Source organism: Oryx dammah, unplaced genomic scaffold (genome assembly GCF_014754425.2).
Source record: "Oryx dammah isolate SB20612 unplaced genomic scaffold, SCBI_Odam_1.1 HiC_scaffold_18, whole genome shotgun sequence".
Taxonomy (NCBI): Eukaryota; Metazoa; Chordata; class Mammalia; order Artiodactyla; family Bovidae; genus Oryx; species Oryx dammah.
In genome coordinates this window covers 93,928,332-93,945,135 of record NW_024070202.1, presented here as the reverse complement: position 1 = coordinate 93,945,135, position 16,804 = coordinate 93,928,332, and the positions used below count along the sequence as shown (strand labels likewise).

At 38.5% G+C, this 16,804-nt stretch overlaps 1 protein-coding gene across 4 annotated transcripts in view; it reads left to right on the top strand.

Annotated features, from left to right (window-relative positions):
• UBE2H (ubiquitin conjugating enzyme E2 H) overlaps positions 1-16,804 on the top strand; it is a 100,034-nt gene that overhangs the window by 67,862 nt on the left and 15,368 nt on the right. For all 4 annotated transcript variants that reach the window (XM_040259622.1, XM_040259624.1, XM_040259623.1 and 1 more), the window contains 2 exons: positions 6,064-6,103; positions 7,381-7,433. In XM_040259622.1, coding sequence (XP_040115556.1) covers positions 6,064-6,103; positions 7,381-7,433 — 93 coding nt within the window. The remainder of the gene's footprint in view (positions 1-6,063; positions 6,104-7,380; positions 7,434-16,804) is intronic.

Here is a 16,804-nt window from a genome sequence, read left to right as displayed (position 1 = left end):
ACACACCCAAGATCAGTGCAGAAGTTCCCATGACACAGGGCAGTGAGTGAGCTCCTTGCTTGGTTCCTCACCCAAGAAGAGACCGGCCCAGGTCCATCTCTCCTGAGTAGGAAAGGCTCAGCTCTCGGAAGAGACTTCTACCCGGGTGCAGGCTGCCATGGGCTGGGCCTGGCTGTCTGAGGTAAGATGAAGAATCTATCTGAGGACGCACTGGTGCACAAAGCTGGCAGCAGAGCTGTCGCCGTGAAGCTGGCAGCATCCACCCCCCTTTTTCAGCTAGAGCATCCTAATTCCATTCACCTCCTGCACACTAGGAATGAAGACCCAAGTTATTGCCCTTAAAAATTTATAGTCTGAGACACTGCTAGGGAAGATAGGATTTAATCTTTAATAAATATATTTAAAATAATTCTGTCTACTTTAAAAATAGAGAATTGATCATTTTTATTCTGAATGGTCTACTTTATATGAGTATTTGTCCTGAAGATGGAACACGAGAGTAATTTAATACTTTCTCACAGAGATTCATAAGCTTATAATTAAATTGTATCAGCCACAGCTGCCCCAACCATCTGAAGTCCAGGTTCATTTCTTCTCTAGGATAAAGTTCTCATTTCTGCCTTTCATGCATTTCACTCATATACCTTAGGGTGGATTTATCTTGTTTCATGAGTCACCTTGTTTGACCTCTCATTTCTTCAAATTATTTTGGATGCAATTTCTGGATAGGTGATTGGCCCTTGGTATTTCATTCTATCCACAAATTTGATCACTAAAAATATCCCCACGAATAAAAGGAACAAAGATGGAAAGTATGGTTAATTTCTGCTTCCTTTATTTATTTATATATTGATCCAGTATCAGTTATTCGAAAGTGTGTACACTTTGTACAGATCCCCTCCTGGGATTGGATACAGAAACAGTCTGAAATTTAAAAAAAAAAAACAAGAAAAAAAAAACAGTTTTCAGCATGACTCGGCACGGTATTATTTACTTTCTCTGCTTATTAGCCTGTGGGTCAAGAGATTTGTTACTCTAGAGCAGTTGAGTGTTGGAGTGAGTGAAACAAGTGAAAGCATGGCATATTTTTCTGTTTTAATAATCTGTGCTTTTATTTCTAAGATGTGTAGTTTTGCATCAGCTTAACATGGTTTGGATTCCTCCTCCAGAATTACAAATCTCCTGATTTCCTTCTGATAAATGATAGAGGACAGAGGGGGTAAGCTGTCCAGCTAAATGTTTGTACCTGTTGTCCCCCTTTTTATAAGTGCTTGAGCCATACCAGAGAATAACTGTCCAAAAAATTGTAACGAGTTCTGAATTTTATCTGAACAAATCACTGAAATGTACCATTAGAACATGTCTGGTAGTGAATAAAATCTTATGTGGATTAAAAATGACTTGCTGCTTCCACTTGTCATGTTTCCATAAAAGCAGTTTTCAAAACATGTTCTCTTAAAATATCTTCAAAATAGTTCCTGGTCAAATGGAAACAAGTGTTGGGAAAATTCTGTTGTTGCAGACAAATTCATTAGGGTGGTGATAGCTTTGCCAAAAGGAAAGAAAACGTGCCAGGGCAAACACGCTCAGTCCTGAGAACGTTCCTTCCCTGAATTCCTAGCTTATTCTTTATCCGTCTCCTCCCCTCCTCGTGCAGAAGTTCCACTGTTGCCATCATTATCCAGAATGTAAATAGCTTTGCCAGAAATGCTTCCCACAGCTTGTCCAAGAACAAATGTAAAGGATGTGTGTGTATATATATGTGTGTGTGTGTGTGTATATAGACACACACACATACCCCTTTCCATTTATTTGCATCGGGTAATTTTTCTAACAATAGAAAAAAACTGGTGTAGGAAGAGATGACTGTACTGTGGAAATTGTTTTTTTGGTAGAATTGGTCTGGCTGTGCTTGTTTCTCAGTGGCAAGGTTATAAACTCCATTTCTGCCTACTTTGGAATAGTCAGCAGATTTTTGTATCACTTTGTGGTATTTTAGCATGTTAGCAGCTTTGTATTACATTCTCCAGAATACTTCTGTACCCTAAAAATGTGCCCTCACAGAATTAATTTCCTTAATGGACTTAACCATTGGCCATTTCTCCTTAAGTTCTCTGTTCTCAGAGCTCTGGCCATTGTTATTAAATCCTAGATTTTAGAACTGATCGTCCTTTTACAAACAGAATAAGAGTAGGGGGTTTGGAGATCATGTCGTCCAGCTTTCTCTCTTTGCAGGTAAAGAAACAGGCCCACAGAAGTGTAGTGACCTGATCAAGGCCTGCAGTTAAAAGGCAGAGTTGGGACTAGAAGCCAAGCCCCGATTAGCATTTTGACCCTTCCAGGCAGGTTCTGCTCTCCACCTCACAGCTAGATGGGGTTCAGCAGGGACAATGGGGACTGGGCTCCAACCCATTTGTTACTAAAGAATATGTTTACTGAGCCCTTTTTGGCTCTCTTTTTTAGTAGTTTTGGACTCAACCAAGCCAAAATCTAGATTTAATTGAAAACAGTGTGGAAACTGTATTGGTGCCAAATGTAATCTCCAGACCTTGTACAAGGAGTCAGGCACCTTATTCTTTCAGAGACAGTTTTGATAAACATTTCAGGCTTGTTTCACCATGGCTGTTTCCTTGGCTTATACTTTTGAGGTCCCCTGTGACATCACATTATTGAAGCTTCGTTCTTTTATTTTTATTATGGAAATATAGTTAATTTACAATGTGGTGTTAATTTCTACTGTACCAAATGATTCAGTTATACATTTCTTTTTTTAGTATTCTTTTCCATTGTGGCTTATCATAGGATATTGAATATAATTTCCTATCCTGTACAATAGGACCTTGTTGCTATCCATCCTGTGTATAAAAGCTTACATCTGCTAAGCCCAGCCTCTCTTTGGCAACCACCCATCTGTTCTCTACATCCATGATTCTGTTTCTGCTTCATAGATGGACTCATTTGTTCATATTTTAGATTTCACACATAAGGGATATCATGTGGTATATATTTGTCTTTCTCTTTCTGCCTTACCTCACTTAATATGATAATCTCAAGTTGCATCCATGTTGCTACAAATGGCATTGTTTTGTTCTTTTTTATGGCTGAGTAGTATTCCGTCATATATACACCGCATCTTCTTTATTGCTTCATCTGTCAGTGGACATTTAGGTTGTCTGCATGTCTTGACTGTTGTGAATAGTGCTGCTGTGGACCTGGGGGAGCTTGTGTCTTTTTGAATTAATAGTTTTGTCTGGGTATAAGCCAGGAGTGGGGTTCCTGGATTAAACGGTGAAGCTCTATTTCATTTTCTGAAGGTTCATTCCTTCTAGCCCATTTCCATTGCTGCGGTCCTGCTTCTGGTACAGAGGTGGAGGTGGTTTTTCTTTTTTCTTTTTAGTTTTAATTGGAGGATAATTGCTTACGGTGTTGTGTTGGTTTCTGCCATATAACAGCAGGAGTTAGCCTGAAGTGTACATATGTCCCCTCCCTCTGAAGTCTCCCTCCCACTCCCCATCCCACCCCACACCCTCTGGTTTGTCATTAGCTAGCTGTTTTACTCTCTCAATTTGTCCCACCCTCTTCTGTCCTCTGCTGTGTCCACAAGTCTGTTGTCTATGTCTGCATGTCTATTCCTGCCCCACTAATAGGTTTATCAGTACCACTTTTCTAGATTTCATATATATGTGTTAATATATGATATTTTCCTCTTTCTGACTCACTCTGTGTAACAGGCTCTGGGTGCGTCCACCTCACTAGAACTTGTGGAGAAAATATCCTCACCACTGAGAATGAAGCACTGTTAATATTTGTACATTTTTGTTTCCAGTTTTTTTTATCTGTGTGCACACTTTTAAAAAAAGGCAAATAATATGTAAGCACATTACCTCTTTTTAGTATATGTGCTGCCAAAGCAAGCACCATCTCTTTTTTAAAGGAGTATAATTCTGTAAATTAAATTCATCCATAATCACTGTTCCCCATTCCCACCATGACCTTGACCCTGCACCCTCACTAAAATAATCACTCTTGTAAATGTGGTATACGCTGGTCCAGTAGAGTTTTCTGTTGTTGTTACCACAGAGAGTATGCAGTGTTGCTTTGTCTTCATTTATCTGAACGCTGTCATGATGCATATATATATCATCCTGCAGTTTTTTTGCTTCCCCTCAGCCTTGGCTCTATTCTGCTGCTGCTGCTAAGTCGCTTCAGTTGTGTCCGACTCTGTGTGACCCCATAGACGGCAGCCCACCAGGCTCCCCCTAATTGGTACATACTGACCTAGTTCACTACCTCAGCTGTACAGGACTCCCAGTACAAGGATGTGCAGCATCTCCCCAGTCCCTTGGTGATGGGGTTGAACTTAGTTCTTGGTTTTTATAAACACCACAGCAACAGGTATCCTCACGGGTCTTGTTGAATACATGTATTAGTGTTTTTCTAGGGTTAGGTAGAATTTCTATCCTGCCTTTTCTTCTCTTAGCATTAAGGCATGAATGTTTCCATTGGCTTACTGTAATCTCCTTATAAACACATACCTTGTGAATCTAGACTTTGAGACATCTTTAATGAAAAATTAATATGGCATAGTAATTGGACACAAATCCTTCTGCATCATAGTAATTTAAAGATTGCATGGACTTTCTTAATAGTAAGTAGATAAAACATTAAGCTATTTTAACACCAAAGATTAAAGAACAAAAATCGGAACCATGATTAGTACTTGGAGTGGCTTGAGCAAGTAAGGGTTGGAATGCTTGGGACTTCATATAGTCTAATCCCCAATTTGTGAGTCTAGAGAAATTTCTTAGATTTTTGGAGCTGACCTCTGTCGCTCCTCATCCTTGAGAATCCTCCTTTGATGCCACTTGTCTGCCTCTTTCCTGAAACCTTCCTCTCCTCATGCATGCTTCCCTGCCACCTCTTTGTGCATCTTGCGATTATTTTTCGTGTCTCCTGTCCCATTGCTCCTGTCTCGTGACCTCCTCAAGAATAGTGTACTGTCTTTATTTGGTTTTGTACCCTAAATAAGCACAGTGCCTGATACACAGATGTTGAACAAATATATTTTGAATGAATGAAAGAGGTGAATGTGAGCTATGAGTGTGAGGGAGGGTGGGATTGGGACGTGATGCTCACCTTAATAAGGAACTTCAATTTATTGAAACTAGGGAACTGAATAAGGAAGTCTTAAAAGGAAGTTAGGCAGTAAAGATGACAAAATGACAGCTTTGACATTGGATCTCTGCTTTAGAGGACTGTCATTTGCTTGTATACAAATTGATTAAATCACGGGTTTTGTGTTAGAAAATAATTTCTTTTCAGAAGTTAAATACCAATACATTTGTTTAAAAGTCTATACCTACTTGTTTTTCTAGGAATAAATCAAAAAGCTTGAATCCCCGACAAATATAGCCATCTTACAGAATTTTTTTAAACACCTTGCCCAATTTCTTAGTTGCCCCAATTTTAATCAAAACTGGGTTTCCTGGAATGAGTAGACTAAAGTTAAAGGAAATATTTTGGTCACTGTTCTTATGAAATCCTTTGTGGTTTGGAAGCGGTACTCCTTCAGTGTTTCAACAGCTTCATTCATGTTCCGCACAGAGTGTAGCACAATGATGCCAGTAACTGAGCTTCAGAAGGAGAAGTTCAAATGCAGAACCTCCACATTTAGAAATTGAACAATAAAATTTGGGGGGAGAAAAGTCAGAGTAGCTTTCTTAACTTTTATCATGGCACTAGTTATAAACCATTTAATACTATAAATTTTCTTGGCAAGTACCATCATAACTCAGAAAATAATTATTTTAATGATTGTCAGAAGCTTCAATAATCTAATGACTATTAGAAGCTTCATTGCTCTCAAAGTTTGCCCATTTGATTAATAGAACGCTGATATATTTTAAGTAATTGACACTGTCAGGAGAATATAGTCTAATTAGTAACTAAAGATCTAAGATTGGAAGTAATGAGTTATCCTAACACTGAAATTATTTCCAATACTGAAATACTTTAATTGTTCTCTGGATACTTTGTGCTGCTAATTAACATCTCTTTTTACAGGATTCATGAATAAAATTTTCCATCCCAACATTGATGAAGCGTAAGTATTTTAAAATGTTTAAATCTTAGCAGCAGCTGCCCTTGATTAGAGTTTATGTATTGTAAAAAGTCTCAATTATCTTTTTGGATTTTATCAACAGATAGGACTGTAAGAAAGGTCACTGACACTACAGAATCCAAGAATACGATATTCTAAACCACTTAGTTCAAAGTCTGCTATTGGACAACTTGGGTTTTCCCATTGTCACGAACGAGTCCTTCATTTCCCTTGATATCCAGCTAACATTTATACTATTCCACATCTCCGTCTCTTTGTATAGACACAGTCCAGAGATCGGTCTTCAGTGTACAGAGTGTATTATTTTCAGCCCGTGAAGTATTTAAGCAAACAATTAATCAATCACAATTACCCCTTTCTTTCCAATATTTTCTTAATGGTATTTTAAAATGTGCTAAAAGTGCCTCCTATTTTGTACTTCAGGGCAGTTTAGAATACTATTTGTCCCACAGGTTTTCCTTGTCATAGCATTAAATTTTGATATTACATATATACACACATGTGTGTACATATGAAGTATTCTGAACTCTGAGAGGTTGTATGTATATGTGTGTGTGTGCGTCTGTATCATGCCCCACTGTCTTTTAAAACTGTCCGTCATCCTGATAAGGATGTCTCTTGTGTAACTCCAGTATAGTCATAAGATTCAGGAATATGAATATTAATGCAGTACTTTTTCATCTACTGCCATATCTGGTAATGTACTTTTTAGCACTTTTTTCATTCATTAAAGGATCCAGTCTAGTAACATCTACTGCATTTAGTTTTCATGTTTCTTTAAAGTAGTTCCATCTGAAACCATTCCTCAGATTTTGTACAGAATTGACATTTTAGAAGAATAAAGATCAGTTATGTCATAGACTATCCCTCAACTTGCGATTGTCTGATTTTCCCTTATTAGGTTCAGAGTATGCTCTTAAGACCAGAAAACCGAAAGATAAGATTGTGTCCTCCCCAGGGTATTCCATTTGGAGGCACACAAGTCTGTCTACCCTGATTACAGTGTTAATTCTCATCACCTGGTTATGGTGTTGTTTGGTTTCTCCATTGTATAGTTACTGGTTTTCCCTTTCAGTCTGCAGAGATTCTTAAGACTTTGTGTATATTCTGCTCCTCCATTGTGTTTTTACCAATTGGGATTCTTTGGAGTTTTTTTTTCCCAATGATCTATTAAAAATATTTCTGATGATAAAATTGTCTGATACATGCAACTAACTTCCTGATTTTTTTTAAAATGCCATTCTTTCCATCTGTTTCAGGTCAGGAACTGTGTGTCTAGATGTAATTAATCAAACTTGGACAGCTCTCTATGGTGAGTTTGGCCATGGAATATTTTTTAGAGATGTTGAGACAATGCCTAAAAAAATGTTGTTTGGATTTTCTTCTCTGGTTTAAGATGTTTTGTTGGGAATGTGAAGGGATTTTGAAGGCCTGGTGGGAAAGTTTAATCAGTGAAAAAACATATTTTCTCATGAGTACAGACTGGTTTAGCAGTGAAAGTTTGAAATAATCTTTAAGATTCTGAAATGAAGATATACTGATACTCACATGCAGACACACAAATACAAAGAGAAACATGTGTTATTCTGAACCACATTGTATACATGTGTATCTGTAATGCCTTTTAGTTTTGGAAAAACTCTTAGGAATGTCCCTTTGAAATGAAATGATGTAATTAGGAGGTTTGGGAGATCATCTGTTTCAAAAATCAAAACTTTGTTATGAAGCAAATAATCATTTAGCCTTACCCTTCATTGCTGAAACTGACATCTCTTACAGTGAATCTGCACGTAAATTGAGGTCACAGAGAGAGAGTATCAGGTCTTATTTCCCTGAGCTTGTAACTTGGTTGGGGAGCTAAAAATATTTTTAAATATATTTAAAGCTAATTAGGGACACAACAAATCAGTCTGTGTGTTCTCCCCACATGTCCAAGTTCTCAGGCTTCCCAGAGTCTCCCTGTTCTCATGCCCCCACTTCATCAGCATCCCCTGATGCTCCAGCTGGAAGTAATCTCTGGACATGGCTCAATTTTACAGCTCTTTTTTCGTGGAGGGTGGGGTGCGGTGGCTTTTGCTTTCTACTTAATGTTTGTTGTCTGTCCCTACATTGTCTGTGCTACTGGATTATTTGCTGCCCTAAGGGCTGGCGGGGCACCCGTCCGATGGGTCTTTTAAGTCCTGGCATGCCTAGCATGGTGCCTCGCACCAGTGTGTTTGTAAGAACGAATGGTCCAGACAGCAAACAGTTGCTGAGAGGTGCAGAGAGGGAAAGATCACATCAGGCAGGGGTTAAGCAGAGACGGCCACCTCTTGTTATGAGACCTTCGGGTGGTCTGAAGGTACACAAGACCCCTTATTCCAGCCTCCGTCTGCGAGTCACCTTGCACTGACCTGGTGATAAGAACCACAGAGGCTGGTCATCAGCAGCACAGTTAATCCTTCTTTTTCCCTCCTCCCAATTCTTTCAGAAATAATTTCTTCTGCCTGGAGTTGTCCTCCCTGATCTCTGTGTAGTTGGCACCTTCTTTTCTCATCTCAAACATGCTCCCTTAGAGAAGCCTCCTTTCCTGGCCACTTCATCTAAAATAACGTCCCCCAATAGCACAGCACCCTCTATTTTAAAAACCTTAAAATTTATTTATTGTTCGTCTTTGTCCTATCAGATTGTAAGCTCCACAAGACCAGGGACTTTGTCTCGTGTGTGTATGCACATAGGTACAAGTGCCTAAGGCAGTACCTTGTGTACAGTAAGGGTTCAAATATTTGTTGAATTAGTAAGTGACTTAACCATGCCCAGTACTGTTTAACATGAGAGTTTAGGGAAACGGCAGCTTTTAAGGAGATGAGGCAACAGGAAAGAACATATACTCTGAGGTTTATTAAATGAATTCCCTTCAAGATGGTTTTTTTGGTAAAAATGTCTCGTGGCAGGCTGCCTGGAATATCTGATGTAATGATGTGTTGTCTTAAACTGCATTCACATTTTAGAAATGTACATAACTAAATATTGCAAGCTGGTTCCAATTACAATAAAGTAAATTGGACTTCAGTTTGACTAATTCTTTTACTGTTGACCAGAGGAGCTTTGGGGAAGAGGTTCGCTGATTCTCAAGCATCTCACATCTCAGAACAGATTTTTTTAAATGACTGTTTTATTGAACTTTAACTCACATACATAAAATATACACATTTAAAGTGTATAATTTGATAGTTTTTAGTATATTCACAATTATTCACTACACCATTGCCACATTTTTATCATAAAATATTTCCATCACTTCAAAAGGCAGTCCTGTAACCCTTTAGCTATCACCCCCTCATCTCCCAGCCCCTCCCCCAGCCCTAGGCAACAACTAACCTACTTATTGTTGGTATGGATTTGCCTATTCTGGACATTTCTTAAAAATGGAATTATATTAATATATGTTGTTTTGTGACTGGCTTTTTCACTTCTTGCAGTGTTTTCAGGATTCATCTATATTGGAGCATGTGTCAGTATTTCATTCCTTTTTATGGCCAAGTAATATTCTACAGCACAGATACCATTTTTATTTGTCAGATGATAGACATTTTAGTTGTTTATGCTCTTTAGCTATTATGAATAATGCCTCTGTAGGTATTTGTCCACCCATAGTCTCTGTGGAGATGTTTTCCTTTCTCTTGGGTATGTACCTAGGGTGATATAGTAACTTTGTTTAACCATTTGAGGAACTATTTTCCAAAATAGTACCATGTTAGATTCCCACCAACAGTCATAATATATGAGGTTAATGATAGACTTTCAAGCATAAGGCCAATATGACTAAGGTTTCATCACATCTATAAAATTTTAGAATATGTTCTTGTATAACCTTGCAAAGCACTTAGTAACAAGAATTAAACCACATTGATCAAAGCAAATTTTGATTTCCCAATTACATGTGTATGAGTTACCTTTAAGTGTTCCATAATACAAGAATGTGAACACATAGGTAAGTGTAGGAAACCAGGAAGAAAATATTTTTAGAGTACAGTCAAAATGATACTCATCATGGGAGAATTGTTTTGACATTTTGCTCAAATCCAAACTATTCCTCAAGAAAATTCAGCATTTCTTCTATGAAAAGTCTTATTAGGAGCAGGTAACTACAATTTATATATTTAATAATAAAAGTACTGGTAGAAAGGATTGGTTCAGGTGACCTTGAAGTTTCTTTTAGACTTACCTGATCTTGAGATCTGAACTGAATTTTTACTACAAACTGCTAAACCCTCTGGCTGAAGGTTAGTTCATAATCGGTAAATTCTGAATCACTGAGTCTCCTGTTGTGATTCTTATTCTAGTTCGATTAATAGGAGAAAGTTGGCAAGTTAACATGGATATTCAACTGAAAAGCAAAAGGCTTAGCTTGGTAACCAAAACTTATTTCAGCATCTCTACTATATAATATGGTAAGGAGCAGGGAGGTACTTGTGAAATTTCCTGCAATTAACTTTGCCTCGGGTATGTACTGTGCAATATGTATACATATTTTTATTGTAATGGCAGTTCCTAGTTGAAATTTCAGATTTATACTTATCATTACCTGATAATAAACAGTGTTTATGTTTGTAGCAAATTTAGTCCTTTATTCCTCTACCACCCTGTCACCCGCAACCCTGCAAAAGAAAATTGATTTCTGGCAGCCCATTTGATGTACTGCCTCTGTTCTCCTCCTGCTTTTCCTTTACTGAGTGTACATGCAGTTTGTTCATTCAGAAGCTCAAAATTGGTATAATTGTAGTTGAATCACCTAGTAATTTTAAATTTTATGTACCTTACCAGAGAACGAATTATAGTAGGTAATATGGTTAATTTTATAAAGATGCTGCTTGTCATCAATATGAAGTTACTGTTGAGTTTGGAGTTACTGTTGTCACTGTTTGCAGCAGCAAAAGGAAAGTAGCAGATGCCATCACGAGATTGATTTCATTTTGGCTTCCTGTATGATAGCATCCTTTTTTTACATCCCTTTCTGCTCTTGCAGGCAGCAGTGATAAAAGCTTGGAAAACTTACAATTCAGCCAAGAGAATCTGGATTTCAGTTTCAAAAACAACTGTAATTTTAAAGACTGGTGAAAGGAAAGTTCATTAAGCCATAGATAGCTTTCTTAGCTCCTTTTCTGTTTTCCAGTCTTCCTTTTTACTCCAAAATATATTTTATCCATCGTATTTTCATCCCACACTCCTGGAAGGTCAGGTACCTTCACTGCATTATACAACTTGAGTTTCTCTCTCACTCTTCCGGGCCGTGTATACCTGACCCTCGCAAATTATGTTTCAGTCTCTAGCCTTCCTTTTACTCATTTTTCGACTGACTTGATAAATTACTTATTTGTGGATTAAGTGTGAACAAGTAACGTAGAAGACAGTTTTCTTATAAAATTGGGCAGTTTATAATTTTATTCTCACCCTTAGAGTTGCTAGCCAATGGACTGGATACTCCTCTTATTTTGCTGGTGAGAAAAATCAACATTTGGGAAATTACTTCCCCTGGAGTCATTTGGAGAGTCAATAACAGACAAATGAAGTTGACTATAATGAAAGGAGTATTTCGGGGACTGAGATTAGAATTAGGCAGAAGAAACAATGCTTCTTTTACTAGGCATTTAGAAAAAATTTAAGTCATAAATTTACTTAATAGTACGGTGCTATAACTTAATGACTTTAAGCTGCTAATTGAATTTAAGCCTTTGCATATTGGACATACATTGTTATTACACCCCTGTTTTCAATCAGGTAGTCTGTGAATCTTTCCAAACAACTCAGATTGTACCTGAGGGTAACTGTATCTTGCAATAATGCTTTAGGCTGCTTTAGAGTTTTGCTTGGTATATTTCTAGACATTTTAGTGTAGTTGTAGAGATAAGAGATGCATTTATCTGTCTGCATGGATGATTGACTCGCCAACAACTACTGTTTGAACAGGCTTGAGAGCTCAGTATTGATCCATGTTAGAATCAAAAATGTCATCCTGCTTTTGGAGCAGCTGGATTTCATTATGAGTCTCCTAGACTGAAGCCAGGTAGAACAGTTTAGTTTCTCGGCCTAAGGGAGAGATGTCACCTGCAACAGATATAAAAAGAAATATGCTGGAGTTTGGGATTTGATGGTTTCTACAGTGCTAGCTTCATGATCCACCTCCTTTGTTTGCTTGTAGATATTTAGATTTGGTGTTGGCCTGTGGCCCAAGAATTTAATTAGCTATGCACAGAAAAATGGGGCCTTCTTGGGTTGAACAACTTAGCAGAAATTCATTAAAAACACCACATTCACATTCACTGACAGTCAGCATTAGAATCATGGAGTAGTCCAGGCTTTGTGGTTCGTGGGACATGAACCAGGCTGTGGTCCTAAAAGACAGCCACAGCCATGTTCTTCTTTCTTTGGGGCTATAACTGCAAAGAAAGTGATTGTGACTTTATAGATTTGTTTTCTCTTTGTTTGCTTGTGATCACTGTGTCTAGGTAAAATGTTTCCCCATCCATGGCCACTTATCTTATAATTCCATGAAGTTATTTTGTTCTTTTTTGACATTAAAGACAAACTAAATTGTTGCCTAGTAATTTAAAAATGAGTTTTAGTATGACTGTAAGAATATCCAACTAGCTGCTGCTGCTAAGTCGCTTCAGTCATGTCCGACTCTGTGCGACCCCATAGATGGCAGCCCACTAGGCTCCTCTGTCCCTGGGATTCTCCAGGCAAGAATACTGGAGTGGGTTGACGTTTCCTTCTCCAATGCGTGAAAGTGAAGCCGTTCAGTCGTGCCCTACTCTTAGTGACCCCATGGACTGCAACCTACCAGGCTCCTCCATCCATGGGATTTTCCAGGCAAGAGTACTGGAGTGGGTTGCCATTGCCTTCTCCAATCCAACTAGCTAATTATATATTAACTGCCCTCATTTCTAGAAGGCTAATAACAAATCCTATTACCATGTTTTAGCTTGCAATCTTTTAAGGTAAGCAGGGTCATGCCAGGTTTAAACTAGGATGAATGACCTCTAAAGAACACCTAAGTAAAGTGGAAAGTGTTTCGAGATTGATATGACAACAAGGAAAATGTTTTTGTTGAACGAGGGTCTCTCTTCTTCCTTCTGATCTGTGTAGTAGCATTCATTTCATTCTGCACATCTCTGCAGTTTAAAGACATTATTGGGAGGGGGCTGCAATTAGGCAGTGGATGAAAGATGATTTTCTAAGATGGCAGAATGCTTTAAAACATTCCATGTTATAAAGCTACACCTCTGATCAGTGACCTGGTGATCTGACACTTGGCAGAATGTATCTAGTATTCCTCCAGGTTTTAATTAGCACCCTATGTCTTTGACATTGCTCTTTCCCACATATGACAGGAATACTTGTTTTTAGCTTGGAATACTTAAAAGTGTAATGCTTTCAATAGTGAGATTAAGTATATCATGAATATTGCTAAAATTCTTCAAGTGTTTACTAATTCTTACTAGTTCCTACTAATTCTGTGTAGAAAGTGTGATGAGGGAAGAGTTGCTTTTCTGTCTTTAAATATCCCCATGGACTAACATGGGCTTCCCTGGTAGCTTAGCTGGTAAAGAATCTGCCTGCAGTACAGGAGACTCCGGTTTGGGAAGATTCCCAGGAGAAGGGAACAGCTACCCACTCCAGTATTGTGGCCTGGAGAATTCCATGGACAGAGGAGCCTGGTGGGCTGCAGTCCATGGGGTTGCAAAGAGTCGGACATGACTGAGCGACTTTTATTTTCATGGTCTAACACGAGAACACGTGTAAATCTAATGAGTTCAGACCTTTCTTATATTTATCCACACAGAAGACCCTCTCAGTAAAGTGATTGGATACATTTTTGAGTATGTCATCTAGCATTTTGGTGTGCCGGATATATTAATCCATTAAAGCATGTTAGCATTTGGTAAACTAAATACAAACCCTGTGGCCAGCTGGTTCTGTATCACGGTACCACAGCAAGTCTTCGTAGTAATCTGCTTCAGTTTGCCACATGTGTGCCCTCAAACAGCTATAGAAATAGGCTTTCCATATTAAGTTAGGTTCATGTTAGTTAGAGAATATTTCATCTCAAAGCCACTTCTTTTTTTCAAGTCCTCCTACCTATCTGAGGGCATTCCTCCTGATTGGCTTTAGTATTCATAGACTGTAAGCAGAAGAAAATTAAAGTTTAAAAAAACTCAAATCCATCATTAGTAGTACAGCTTCTTAGGAGCTGACAAGAGTAGAAAAGTAAAGATCTATTAATTAACCCCAAATTCTTAAGTAACCTGAGGAAACCTGGGAATTGTATTTGCCCTGTTTCAATCTTACAAACATTGACTACATGTATGTCAGTGTGTTTTTATACATACAGATACCACCCACCTCCCCTCCCCCCCCAAAAAAAAAAAAACTTGAGTAAGCAAAATGGAATTTTATGGTTGGCTTTATTTTGAACATATAACTGTAAATCCATAGCTTACTTAGCAATATGTTGAATTAATTCTTCATAAGATGAGCAGAGTCAATCATTGGGTTTTAAAAGGTCAGCTGCTGATTTTTTCTGGCAAATCAAGGATAGAAAGTGAAAGAAAGTGAAGTTGCCCAATCGTGTCCGACTCTTTGTGACCCCATGGACTGTAGCCCACCAGGCTCTTCTGTCCATGGGATTCTCCAGGCAAGAGTACTGGAGTGGGTTGCTGTTTCCTTCTCCAGGGGATCTTCCCAACCCAGGGATCAAACCCGGGTCTCCCTCATTGTAGGCAGACACTTTTACCGTCTGAGCCACCAGGGAATGCTAAATCAAGGATAACATAGTTTTAATTCCCCGGTGATCTCAACTTATTTAGCCATCAGCTTCAACTATAATGGCCTAAAGCCATGGAAAGAGGAGGTCACAGAGTCAAGAGTCCTAAGCCACCGGAATCTACTCCCTGTGACTTTTGCCCATCTTTTTACCTCTCTGATTGTAAGGAGTACTTTTCCTTTTTTACTCTTCTTTTAGCCCTGCTTCCTATTGAATTACAAAACAGTTAAACACGTTAGGGAGTTGTGGCTAACTCAGTGACTCTCAGCTTGGGAAGCCAGCGGTCCTTCTCTTTGGAGGGAGAGGGTCAGTAAAATATAAGTTTGTTTGGATAACATGCTTATGGAATACAAAGTACTGTAGGAAAAATGAGAGGAACTTGCTCTTGATGGGAAATAACCTGAGTGATTGTTTTAAGGACATGTTCTCTGGTTCCAAAGACTAGCGTTTGGAGACTGGAAGGTTGAAGCCAGAGATGATTGTCCTGATGCAGATCTAGAAAGATAGACTGGGAGACTTCCCTGGGGGTCTAGTGGTTAGGACTTGGCGCTTTCACTGCTATGGCCCAGGTTCAATCCCTGATAAGGGAATTAAGATCCCGAAACTGCGTGGTGTGGCCAGAAAGATATATTGGACTTGATATAGTTACATGCCACGGGAAATAGAAGAGGAACTAAAGGCATTTCACTAAGGTAAATAGTGAGTCTGGAAAATTGATTGAGTACATGGAATAAAGGAGGAAAGCCTAACCAAGGTCCTTCCAGAGGTTTAGAGCAGTCAACATAGGTGTTAGGAGAAAGGAGTATTCAGGGAAATAATTGTAGGCCATGTCGAGTTTAAGACCAGAAATGTAAAAGACTGGTTTGGTAGTTATCATCATAGACTTATTTTCTTTAAAATTGTAAGATGATGAACTTCCTGGAATAAGAGTGTAAAATACACTCTTTATATTAATACAAAGACCACAGAATTCGCATTGCTGTGCAGGTGGCTGATGTCTTTCCAAACAAGTTTTTGTGTATGTTGTTTGTTTAGCTTTAATAAGAAGGAACCCAGGGCCTTGGGCATCTGAAGGATGGTGAGAAAAGCGGGCATGAGAGGTGGCATTGGAGAATGGAGGAGGGCTCTTACAGTTGGTGGTACCTGTCCATGACTGTGCTGGACAGTGGTGGTATTTTCTGAGTCACAGCATTTTGGATGTTAAATATGAAAAACGAAGATTATGACGTTTAGATCTCTAAGAGGACTGCCTGCTTGGTAGTTGTGGTTCCTGGTGGGGCTGACCACATCAAGCACAAGGTCCACAAGGTTTTAACCTGAAGATAGCAGCATGCTTTACAAAAGTTTCCATTTTAATGTTCAAAGGAAATAGAGGAAGAAGAAATAACTTACAGCCACTGGTTCATAAACAGCCAAGAATAAAACATGAGATAACGTGATTCATCCTCTCCTATGTGTCGTCTCCCTTAAGCCACGTACCCATCTTTTTGTGAGTCACCTGGAGTAGGGTGGTTTTACTTTAAGAATTGGTACATTTTTGTGCGTGTGATTCATTTTAATTTTTAATACATATCACTTGAGGGATGCAGGTAACTGAAATTTCTTCTGAGAAGATGGCATATTTGTATTAATATTTTAGTCTAAATATTTTGGTTCAGTTCAAAGACTGTTTTACAATCATTTCTAGAGATGTATATTTCTTGTAAGGAATTGTGGTATTATACTTCTCTTTTTGTAGATGAAGAAATTGAGATGTAGAGAGGAAGAGACCTGCCTTTCCTACTTATAGTTTGGAATGCTTCCACTTGGAGTAAGTGACGGTGATAGCAGTGTGCAGGAGAAAAAAAATGATGAAAGGGCCAGGGAGTGCCCCTAAA